General features: G+C 40.5%; 1 protein-coding gene across 1 annotated transcript in view; it reads left to right on the forward strand.

Moving 5' to 3' along the window:
- The window catches only part of phlpp2 (PH domain and leucine rich repeat protein phosphatase 2), a 122,263-nt gene that overhangs the window by 31,900 nt on the left and 77,414 nt on the right, over positions 1 to 12,949 (forward strand). The window contains exons 5-6 of the mRNA XM_060940804.1: positions 1,727 to 1,852; positions 11,458 to 11,612. Of these exons, the coding sequence (XP_060796787.1) occupies positions 1,727 to 1,852; positions 11,458 to 11,612 (281 nt within the window). The remainder of the gene's footprint in view (positions 1 to 1,726; positions 1,853 to 11,457; positions 11,613 to 12,949) is intronic.

The raw sequence follows: 12,949 nt of genomic DNA on the forward strand, positions 1-12,949 counted from the left end.
TGAAGAGCTCTCAAAACAAGTCTGGAAAATATCAATTAGGGTTTGATTCTCAGACGAAAAATGATCCCGAACTTTGAACATCCCGAGAAGAGAGAATAAATCCATGATTAAAAAATGGAAAGAACGTCCACCAAAATCCCAAACCAGGTGATGATGGGATTATTCAGAGAACCAGCCCAGATGGAAAGGGTAACTCTGAAGGAGATGGAGAGATCTATGGCTCAGACGGGAGACGCTGTTAACGGCATGGACGGTCCGCAAAGCTGGACGAGTTGTACGAAATCTCATTTGGAGTTTGCTAGAAGACGTGTTGGATTAGATTAGATTAGATTAGATTAGATTAGATTAGATTAGATTAGATACCTTTATTGTCCCTCTAGGGGAAACTTTATTTGCAACAGAGGACGCAATGCCCTGATCAGAACATACAAAAAGAACCAAACAAATGAGACAATAATAATCATATCATTAAAAATCAACCAATAATAAGAAATGCTAACCATAAAGTACTAATAATAGTGCAAATTGAGCACGTTAATTGCACTTGGCCCAAAGGAAATTTTCAATCGGTGGCTTTTGACCTTGGGGTATCGGTATCTCCACCCAGAAGGAAGAAGAACAAACTCCTCCAGAAGTGGATAGCCAAGATCGACTGTCCCTTCCGCAAGCCTTGTCTCTCATAAATGTGGATCAGAGGAAGCTGTTGTATGCCAATTATTTTCCTGGCCACCTTGACAATGTTGGATCGTCGATTTCGATTTTGCACAGTGAGGTTCCCGGACCACGAGATCAAGCGAAAGGTTAAAACGGACTCAATAAAAGGCAAGGCAAGGCAAGTTTATTTATATAGCACATTTCATACACAATGGCAGTTCAATGTGCTTTACAGAAGTAAAAACAAAAACAGTATACAATGGAGAAATAAAATTACATAAAATAATTTTATATTTATTCTAAAACAATTAATTAAAAGAATTAAAAGAAAATAATAAGAATTAAACAATAGTAGAAATAAAATAATAAAGAAATAGGAGGAGGAGAGAGAGAAAAAAGGAAACCAGCAGAATAGAATAAAGAATAAAATAGAATAGAGTTAAAATTAAAGTAAATTTAAAACATGCAGAGAAAGTAAAAATTATTAAAAAAAAGACAATATTAATTATTTAACAGAAAGCATCTGAAAACAGCTTGGTCTTTAACCTAGATTTAAAACTGCCAACAGCAGGAGCATTTTTAATGTCCTCTGGGAGTTGGTTCCATAGCTGTACTGCATAGTAGCTAAAAGCTGCTTCACCACACTTTGTTTTAACAACTGGTTTTAATAGTAAATTTTTCTGTTTTGATCTGGTAGATCAAATAAAAGATTTATAAAATAAAACCACCAATGTCTTGTCCATATTAAAAGTATTCGGTCTCCGCAGAAAGTATAATCTCCGTAGGCCGTTTTTGCAAATTGCTGAAGCATTTAGCTCATGATTCGGGTTCTTTTTTTTTTCTTTCTTTTTTTTGGAGGTGTGGAAAAGAGTATGTTTGGCTGTTTGGTGGAAACCCAGCACTGCTGATCATCCTGAGAACATTCACATTCGCATTCAGTATGAAGCATGGTGGTGGGAGCATTGTGTTCAGAGCGACATTTGGTCTCTGTATGAAATCACAAGAGTATAGCGTAACGTGAGGCTGGGATCCTCTCAAACCCACGCTGTTGTATTTATTTCTCCATCTGCAGGTGGAGGAGGTGAAGAGGAGGCAGCACTGCCTGATGTTCAGCTCGGCTGGACCTCAGGCTCACACCTACTACGTTAACTTCGACACGCTGGCCGAGTATCAGCGCTGGCATCGACAGGCCTCGAAAGTAAGACCGTGAAGTTGTTTTTTTTTTTTTTTTAATCTAATCAGGTCACTCATTAGGCTTTTGTCAGAGAGTTTAAAGTTTGACAAGCGTTATTCCGCTGTTTTTATTACTCACATAATCTTCTGTCACAGAATATGCGTGTGTGTGTGTATGTTGTAAACGTGAAGATTTTCCACACAGCCGCTTCACTGCTAATCACAACTTGGTGAAACTGGAAACCGCGCACCTGTAAACAAAGCCCTGTGGAGTCACTGACGCTGGGGGCGTGGCCATGCGTTCACTTGTGTGAAAATGTACTCATATAACCGCATCTAGTATCTAAATGTATTATAAATCTTATTTAAAGGGATCCTCCAGCGGATTTATTTGTCAAATTACTTTTCAGTAAAAGTAGTCGCCGATTTCAAAAATCAAACTTTCCTTTTCGGAGACCAAATAGCGTTCGAGAAAAATTAATTTTCTTTAAAATTCATTTTCAGATTGGCTTCCTGCGGTGGTGACGTCTGCGATGGTGTCCGGTAGCGGTAGCTCGGAGCAACTCGGCTGTTTTGTTAGTTTCTCAAGTATCCCACCGAATTTATCAGTTTTTAAATAAGTATGCCTCACTGTGTCGCATATAAATGTCACGATGATGCTAAAAAGAAAGCGCAAGCTGGAACTAGGCTGCATTTCCACAGAGAAAATGCAAAGTGTGCTTGTTTAGCTGTGGCAGAGTGTCGCCGACAGAAACTGGATCAGACATGAGACCTTGCGCTGCAAAATCTGTTTTACATGATCTACAGAAAGTGTGTGTGGCAAAGTGTGTGTAGCTAGCTGTGTGCTCTAAAATCTCTCTTTTAAACCATGCCACACTCTCTGTAGGGGTGTTCACACGGCAACTTTTACTCCGGTGTAGCACCGGGGCTGCCCCGGTAGAGCGTTCACACGGTACAAAGTTATACCAGTGTAGCCCCTGAAAGCTGCTTAAACCGGTGCAAATCTAACCCTGCTCGGGAGGTGGTTTAAGAAATTTACTCCGGAGTAAATGCTAGTTGCGCGGCAGCACCGATATAAAATGGGACGTCTGAACGCTACAGGGGTAGACTCGCTACGCGTGAGGAGAGTTGATTACATACGGGCATTGCATAATTTGCATCCTGGTATTTTGCGCTTCCAAAATGGCGAGTATCAACAACAACAGAACTGCGTGTCTTCCAGTGTTGCCAGATTGGGCGGTTTTAAGTGCATTTTGGCGGATTTGAACATATTTTGGGCTGGAAAACGTCAGCAGTATCTGGCAACACTGGTGTCTTCATCCACTTTGTTTTCCCAGCGCTTGGTGATGCCATGACAACCGGGAAAAGGAAGTACGTTTTCACGCATGCGCATATTTCATTTCCGCATTATTACTATCGTATAGCACGGTTGCAAAAACTGCCGTGTGAACGCAAGTGGGGCTGCACCGGTGCTAACACGCTTCTCTCTAGTAAGCAGGTTTGTGACGTGTGAACGCTCCACAAAATTTACACCGGTGTAAGATATATCGCAACAAAATACATCGGTGCAGCATCGATGCAAATATGTGCCGTGTGAACACCCCTTCTGTTAATCTACCTAGCACCAGCTGTAGATCATGAAAAAAAAAAAAAGATTTTAGAGCACGAAGTGTCATGTTGCGCTGCGAGTTGAGCTGTTTTAAACTGAGATTTTAGCGCCCGCAGCCACACACACTACGCACAGTTTGTCACACACACTTTCTGTATATCGTGAAAAAAAAATATTTTGTAGCACGAGGTCTCATGTCTGATCCAGTTTCTGTCGGTGACCCTCTGTTCCAGCTGAGTAAGCACACTTTGCATTTTCTCTGCGGAAATGCAGTCTAGTTCCAGCTTGTGCTTTCTTTTTAGCATCATTGTGACATTTATATGCGACACAGTGAGGTGTATTAATTTAAAAACTGATAAATTTGGTAAAATACTTGTAAAATTAGCAAATCTGGGCGGCACGGTGGTGTAGTGGTTAGCGCTGTCGCCTCACAGCAAGAAGGTCCGGGTTCGAGCCCTGTGGCCGGCGAGGGCCTTTCTGTGTGGAGTTTGCATGTTCTCCCCGTGTCCGCGTGGGTTTCCTCCGGGTGCTCCAGTTTCCCCCACAGTCCAAAGACATGCAGGTTAGGTTAACTGGTGACTCTAAATTGAGCGTAGGTGTGAATGTGAGTGTGAATGGTTGTCTGTGTCTATGTGTCAGCCCTGTGATGACCTGGCGACTTGTCCAGGGTGTACCCCGCCTTTCGCCCGTAGTCAGCTGGGATAGGCTCCAGCTCGCCTGCGACCCTGTAGAAGGATAAAGCGGCTAGAGATAATGAGATGAGATGAGATTAGCAAATCTACGATGCAAACAGAGAATATAAACAGCCAAGTTGCTCCGAGCGACCGCTACCTGACGTCATCGCATACGTCACCGTCGCAGGAAGGTCATCTGACATTTTAAAGAAAATTAATTTTTCTTGAATGCTATTTGGTCTCCGAAAATGAAAGTTTGATTTTTGAAATGTGCTACTACTTTTACTGAAAAGTAGTTTGAGAATAAATCCGCTGGAGGATCCATGTAAGCTCTATTGGGATGTTTGCAAGGTGTCACCTGTTTTAGAATACACATGACACGATGCTATTTTTCATTCCTGATACCGAAACTGATATAAAAAACAGCAGTCGATACCCATGTGATATTTTTTTTCTTTAAACAAATACTAAGCTTTAAAACAGTTTTACATTCAATCCTAATGAAAAAAAAACACATTCAAGTCTCTTTATATCTAGTATAAACACTCGAATTTCCAAAGAACAAAAAAATCCAAATCCACTTCTGATAGGATTGGATTTATTCAAATTTATTCTTTTCTTTGTATTTTGCCTTAAGGCCTTTAATTTTACATTCGCATTGGAGTCACGTCTGACTGTCTCGTCGCTCTGTTGTTGACGGCCTGGTTTCCATAGTTACCCTGCAGCAGCTTCTTCTTCTCTTCTTCTTTTTTTGGCTATTTCCTGTTTCCCCCAACAGATTACTGGAAATTTTTCATCTGGACTCCACTTACTCCGTTCCATGTGCCAAATGATGAATTTTGGCCTAGCTTATACATATTGTTGCGTAATGACCAGATATCAGATATGTTTCAGATTTACAGCTTCATTTGAATGTGAACTGGATCAACTCATGGACGCAAGGGTGGGGCAAAGGCATTCGGCTCTGCCCAGTGCCCTCATGGATGGAAAAAAACATCTGAAAATGCCCTCTAATGCTCTTTTACAGCGGAGAAAATGTCAGAAGTGGCCTAATGGCTGTAAGAAACATGGCGCAGTGCCCTATAGGTTCCACCTACATGCAAGAAAATGAGGTGAAATGCCCTTTAGGTTCTCCTGCTATTTTAGTTTTTTGGCTCCACCAGTCAGAGACCCTGCGTCTGATCCTTCTGTCTGTCAGATGTGAAAAATCCTGATCCGAGATGTTTACACGCACGCAATAATAATTAAAAAAAAAAAATCAGAATTAGTTGATCATGATGATGATGCAAAGTGAAAGAATAAATATGTCAAAATCTTCAAACAGTGTGAAACGTCCAGCCAGAAATGGAGTAAGAAATTTTTCTTTATTGAAAATGTGATTTAAGAAAGCGTATATGCTGTAAGTAGACATGTCAATCAAATCAAAGCCACACCTCTAACATCACGCCACATCTCTTTTGGGTTGGTAAGGGAGCGTGAATTCATCCAGGCAGCCAGCGCTTGAGCACAAACAGGGCCTGTGTGAGGAGAGGAATTGTTTAATATGATGAGAGAGGAAATAAAATCTGAGACGTCTGACGCGCCACTGACGACTGGAGATCTTATCTCGCCTCTGCGAGACTCAAAGAGCGTCTTTATAAAGCAGCACCACAAAGCTGACAGCCAAGCAGGCTAGGTGCTAAGTCCAACACACACATACACTTAATTTCTCACGTTTCCTTAAATATCGTGTTGTGTTTGTCACCAGAGTTCCCATTATATTCCTCGAGGAATTTGCTGTCCATGGAAAACTGAGGCAGAAAGTCTCTCTCTCTCTCTCTTTCAACTGTCTGCTTCTCAGTAACCCATCTTAAATACAACTTACAGGTGTGTATCGAGATCTCACCAGGGTTCAACAACAAAAATTGTGGGAGTCGGACTGACAAAAATAATCACCTCTTAATACTTTTGTACAGTATATGTGACCCCTCACCGAATCCAGGGACACATGTCGGCCGAAACGAATCCGAGATAATCGCAAAAGAAGCATTTTTTTTCGAAATTTGTGATTTTTGTTTTTTTCCATCATGTGCAAGTTGAGATCTTGAAGAATGCAATCAGTATTTCAGATAATAGATTGTTTTGTTGGAAAAGCATACATTTTTTGTTGCAAATTGTCTCGTTTTTGTCAGGACTGTAGCCTGCTGGGGGGTGTGGGTAAATTACCATATGGGCCATTCACATGATGATTTAAGTCTTTTGGTTTTTTTTTTCCGCGAATCAGCTGTATGATACGGGCTGAGCGCATGGCTACTTAACTGCATACAGGCGTGTGATTTCACTATGGAATGAGTTACTAAACAGAGCGCAGAGGAGCTGACACACCGCGAAGCAAACAGACACTCGGTATTTACATCGGAGATCACCATTTCTAGCAAAAAAACCCCGCAACCTCGTTTTCCAGAATGGAATACTTGAATGATCGGATTATACACGGACCGTTCTAGGATTACATTCCATCGGAGGCATTGGTGTGTGTAAGGCGCCGTTTCTCTTTCTGATGGGGTGAGTTTATTAATCTAAGGCTGTGTGGTTATTTTTGCATGTAACGGAGAGTGTTGTGGTTTGGTTAAGCCTAGGTCACAACCGGACGTACGATTTTTTGGCCGTGTGATTTTTGGCGTTTCCCAAATCGCTGCGTTTTTTTTTTGTTCACGGAGAAAGACGCGCGTTGGCCGTAAGTTTGTCTTGCAACCTGAAAAAAACTAAGCACCCGTAGAGTTTGTTTGACATGACAAAGAACCTCTGCGGCCGGTCTGCGGCTCGAAAATCAGCACGTCACACGTGCACTCTCGTGCTTTTCACACGCGCGCGCTCTCGTGCGTTTCATGCGCGCTCTCCGTGTGTTTCTTGCGTTTTTTGCATGTAGACCGGCCGTAGGAGCACATACAGCCGGTTGTGACCGAGGCTTTACATGAAACTAGTGTTGTGTTAGTTGTGTCATCATCGTGCTATCTTTCTTTCTTACGGTGTGAGTAATTTTTCAGCCACAAAACGTTAAAGTATACTTTAGGACTTATTTTTGTACTTCATAATTGTGTTGGGCATACTTTGCATGGAAGGAAAATTGACGTGGTGATCTTTGTTTACATGAAAGTAGCATCGTGCTAGCTAGTAGGGGGTAGGGCTTTCCTTGATGTCATGCAAATGAGCACCATTATGTGCCCGCCCTGCACCCAGAGTAGCTGAGATGGAAAACTTTGAGGGCGATTTTCTCCCTTTTCTGTTTTAAGAAGTATACACTTTCAAAAGGCCACACATTCTTCAAATATTGTCAGATCTTCACATGGAAGGCATCATTGGAAAGCTTAGAAACTGTACTTTCTGAATCTGTCAATAACTCAAAATGCCCCCGGGCCGACATGTGTCCCTGGATTCTGTGATCTGCCACATATGATAATGATGATATCCAGAGAAGCCTGGGGAGAAGTTGGGGGTTTGGTGCCATTCCGACTGGTCCAGGGAATCAAACCGGCAACCTTTTGGTCCCAGAGCTGCTTGCTTTTCTCACCTTTAGACCATGGCTTCTCCTCCTAACACTAAAAACATTAGATGCTTTTATTCAGTTCCATTAAGTTTGCAATGACTAAAAAAAAAAAACCCCACAGTTATACAGTAAATATCATGATACCAACAATATCTCTGAAATAGTTTATCAGGATATTGATATTATGATGATATTATTATTATTATTACGATATTGATATCCCCCATGCGGCAGACACCGTGTTCAGTTTGTTGCCATCAGTTAAGACGAAAAATGTTTGATTTTTACATGCTGAAAATGAAATGATACCTAAATAAACTAAAATAAACTTGCTCAAAATAAATGACGTGAAATAGTTTTTCATCACTGACGAAAACTCTGGGATGAAAATGTCAGAATTGGTCTCAAAGTGAAACTTGTACGCTCACTTTGCAAAAATACTAAAAAACAAAACACTTTTTAGGCTAATACAATACTAGCTCGCTGGGACTAGCATACCTGATGACTAAATTTGATGCCTGCAACACGTTCCAAAAAAGTTGGGACGGGACGTGTTCACCACTGAGAATATGAATTCTTGAAGTTTTAAACATGAAATTCTTTCTTGATATATGACTTCAGTTGCTCAACAGTTCAAGGTCTCCGTTATCATATTTTGCACCTCATAATACACCACACATTTTCAGTGGGAGGCTGTCAGGCCTGTTTAGCACCTGCACTCTTTGACTACGAAGGCATGCTGTTGAACCGAGTGATAAGTTTGACAACTACAGAAGTTTCTTTTAATGTTGGACATTTGTTTTCAGTTTGTTTATGAAACAAGTTTCTTTTAATGTTTAAAGTTTGTTTATTACATACTGAAAACGAAATAATACCTAAATAAACTAAAATAAATTTGCTCACAATAAATTACGTAAAATGGGTTTTAATCACTGACGAAAACCCTGGGATGAAAATGTAAGAATTGGTGTCAAAGTGAAACTTGTTTCTTTGTTTTTTGCACGCTCACTTTTCAAAAATGATTGTAAAAAAAAAAAAAAACACTTTTTAAGCTAATATATTACTAGCTAGCTGGAGCTAGCATACCTGATGACCAAAATCACTTAAAATTAATTTACAGGCCTGATTCTGAAAAAGTTGGGATGCTAAGTAAAATATAAATAAAAATAGAATGCAATAATTTGTAAATGCTTTTCAACATATATGCAATTAAATGCAATACAAAGACAAGATATTTAAAGTTCAAACTGATAAATTTTATTTATTTATTTTTTTAATGAGCACTCATTCTGAACTTGATGCCTGCAATATGTTCCAAAAAAGTTGGGACGGGGCGTGTTCACCACTGAGGATATGAATTCTTGAAGTTTTAAACATGAAATTCTTTCTTGATATATGACTTCAGTTGCTTAACAGTTTGGGGTCACCGTTGTCATATTTTGCGTGTCATAATACACCACACATTTTCAGTGAGAGGCCAGTTTAGCACCTGCACTCTTTTACTACGAAGCCATGCTGTTGAACCGAGTGATAAGTTCAACGATTGAAGTTTCTTTTCATGAAAACTTGAGGCTTGAGTAAACCCATAACAGCAATTCATGTTCGTAAAGAGAGCTGCCATTTCATTTTAGAAGGAATTAAAATAATTCTTCTTTTTATTATTATTATTATTATTATTTGCATAAGTGACAGGACTTGTCCTGATCATGTCTCTGGATTCTTGTCGCTAATATTTACCTTGATTTCACATCTCTTACCTGTGATCCAGGTAAATTCCGTCCTTTTCAACATCCGAAAATAACTTCCTGTTTACTATATATGCTCACTACACAGAATATAGACTGTCCAGTACATTCAATAAAATGCAGTTTGAGATTTAGCCATGGGAAATGTGCGACGTGTCGTATTTTTAACGTTGCACTCTGCCAATGTCATGAAAGTATTGGCACCCTTGGTTTCAGTTAGGTTGCTCGCGAATGCCGAACAAATGTATCTTGTACAACCCCGATTCCAAAAAAGTTGGGATAAAGTACAAATTGTAAATAAAAACAGAATGCAATGATGTGGAAGTTTCAAAATTCCATATTTGATTCAGAATAGAACATAGATGACTTATCAAACATTTAAACTGAGAAAATGTATCATTTAAAGAGAAAAATTAGGTGATTTTAAATTTCATGACAACAACACATCTCAAAAAAGTTAGGACAAGGCCATGTTCACCACTGTGAGACATCCCCTTTTCTCTTTACAACAGTCTGTAAACGTCTGGGGACTGAGGAGACAAGTTGCTCAAGTTTAGGGATAGGAATGTTAACCTATTCTTGTCTAATGTAGGATTCTAGTTGCTCAACTGTCTTAGGTCTTTTTTGTCGTATCTTCCGTTTTATGATGCGCCAAATGTTTTCTATGGGTGAAAGATCTGGACTGCAGGCTGGCCAGTTCAGTACCCGGACCCTTCTTCTACACAGCCATGATGCTGTAATTGATGCAGTATGTGGTTTGGCATTGTCATGTTGGAAAATGCAAGGTCTTCCCTGAAAGAGACGTCGTCTGGATGGGAGCATATGTTGCTCTAGAACCTGGATATACCTTTCAGCATTGATGGTGTCTTTCCAGATGCGTAAGCTGCCCATGCCACATGCACTAATGCAACCCCATACCATCAGAGATGCAGGCTTCTGAACTGAGTGCTGATAACAACTTGGGTCGTCCTTCTCCTCTTTAGTCCGAATGACACGGCGTCCCTGATTTCCATAAAGAACTTCAAATTTTGATTCGTCTGCGCTTCTGGATCGTGTTTAGATACGGCTTCTTCTTTGAACTATAGAGTTTTAGCTGGCAACGGCGGATGGCACGGTGAATTGTGTTCACAGATAATGTTCTCTGGAAATATTCCTGAGCCCATTCTGTGATTTCCAATACAGAAGCATGCCTGTATGTGATGCAGTGCCGTCTAAGGGCCCGAAGATCACGGGCACCCATTATGGTTTTCCGGCCTTGACCCTTACGCACAGAGATTCTTCCAGATTCTCTGAATCTTTTGATGATATTATGCACTGTAGATGATGATATGTTCAAACTCTTTGCAATTTTACACTGTCGAACTCCTTTCTGATATTGCTCCACTATTTGTCGGTGCAGAATTAGGGGGATTGGTGATCCTCTTCCCATCTTTACTTCTGAGAGCCGCTGCCACTCCAAGATGCTCTTTTTATACCCAGTCATGTTAATGACCTATTGCCAATTGACCTAATGAGTTGCAATTTGGTCCTCCAGCTGTTCCTTTTTCGTACCTTTAACTTTTCCAGCCTCTTATTGCCCCTGTCCCAACTTTTTTGAGATGTGTTGCTGTCATGAAATTTCAAATGAGCCAATATTTGGCATGAAATTTCAAAATGTCTCACTTTCGACATTTGATATGTTGTCTATGTTCTATTGTGAATACAATATCAGTTTTTGAGATTTGTAAATTATTGCATTCCGTTTTTATTTACAATTTGTACTTTGTCCCAACTTTTTTGGAATCGGGGTTGTAGTTGTTAGTTCACCTTGGGAATGGGATGAGCGACAGTAAAGATGGGGTTTAACATAAAATAAGGGAAATGTTCATCACTGATCTCCGCCCACAGGCTTCAGAGATACTGCTCCAACTTTCAGAGGTTATTTGATGAGAAATGGAGACTATCAAGGTCCTGAAAGTTCTGGGTTTTTGACTGGTAACAGTATCATGATATAGCATGTTGAATTTTTTAAAAATTTATTTGTTTTTAGACATTTTCCACCAGACAAACATCCATAGAGAGTGTGTGTGTGTTTAGGTGGTGTCTCAGACCATCAGCTTGGTGGATTTGTCCTGCTACAGTCTGGAGGAGGTTCCTGAATATCTCTTCTACAGCCAAGACGTGACGCACCTCAATCTGCGCCACAACTTCATCAGTCTCCAGGGTCCTGGAGGTCTTTGCAACTTTAACAGGTAGAGACCTTAAAGCTCACACCAGCCGTCGAAACCATCTCACGTACACTGCCGTGTGTAAATCCACACTGCTGTATGTAAGTGTGTCGTGCTGTCGTTGATAAGATAACCGTGTAATGTTGCTCAACTTCCAGGTTGCATAATGCTTCAATAAGACTGTTAAATGTTCTGCGTTATATGGAGTTGGTCTGGCGGTGACGATGTGCATATGTAGTGTTCGTGACAAAGAGAGAGTGAGAAGAAAATCTGACAAGATGACGCTATTAATGTTAATAGTCAACTTGTATTGGTGTTTTACTGTTCGAGCTGTAAACAGAGTGCGTCAATGTGCTACGAGGCGAGAGAATTTTATGTCACAAGATTTCCAAAGTAAAAAAAAAAAAAAATAGTTTTTACTTTCGAACCTGAACAGAAAAGAGGGAAAAGAAAAAACATCATGGGGGGCGTCGTGGCTCAGGTGGATAAGGCGCCATACCATAAATCCGGGGACCCGGGTTCAATTCCGACCCGAGGTCATTTCCCGATCCCTCCCCATCTCTCTCTCTCCCACTCATTTCCTGTCTCTACACTGTCCTATACAATAAAGGTGAAAAAAGCCCAAAAAAAATCTTTAAAAGAAAAAACATCATGGATGTTTACTGTGAAGAAGAGGGTAAACACGTTAACACTCATCTGTAACTGGATCTGTATTCAGATATAATTCGGAAGTGGGCGTGGCCTAAACCAGAAGTTTTTATTTTATTCATTTATTGAATTAAACATCAAGTCTCCCACTGCGCTCCCTGTGAAAATGGTGCTTATTTTTGGGTTTCACGTGACGTCACATCCACCTCATTAGTTATTCAGAACTTTATCTGGTGGTCTACCAAAGCTCAGTTGACAAAGCGTTTGTATGGAGAAGGTGCATTGCTCGCATGAAAAATGCCTCACGCTTGCGTTGTTTTAGGTTGTTGGAATCAAGCAAACCGTAAAACTGATAAAAGTTTCTTCAGGGTTCCCCGTGAACTAATAAAAAAACAGGATTTCACAAAAAGACGTGGAGAAAGGTGGCTTTTGAACCTCTCAGTGAACTCGAAGGGAGCCGAGTCGAAGCATGCTGGAGTTTGCAGTGATCACTTGGTGAAAGGTTTGTATTTCCCTCTCAGCTCTGTCCTTCGTGTTTTCCAAGTACTTTTCTTGCTATGTGTCGTTATTTTACGGGACTTTTTTTTAGTCCCGAAGCGCTAAAGTCCCCAGCTGTTTCTTTGTTTCCTCCTCACAAAGTCCATATGCATGAAGGTCGCGACAAAATTCTTCCCCAGCCGTACAGTTACAATGCGCCGTGATCACTTCTCCGT

This window comes from Neoarius graeffei, chromosome 15 (assembly GCF_027579695.1).
Source record: "Neoarius graeffei isolate fNeoGra1 chromosome 15, fNeoGra1.pri, whole genome shotgun sequence".
In the NCBI taxonomy this organism is placed as follows: Eukaryota; Metazoa; Chordata; class Actinopteri; order Siluriformes; family Ariidae; genus Neoarius; species Neoarius graeffei.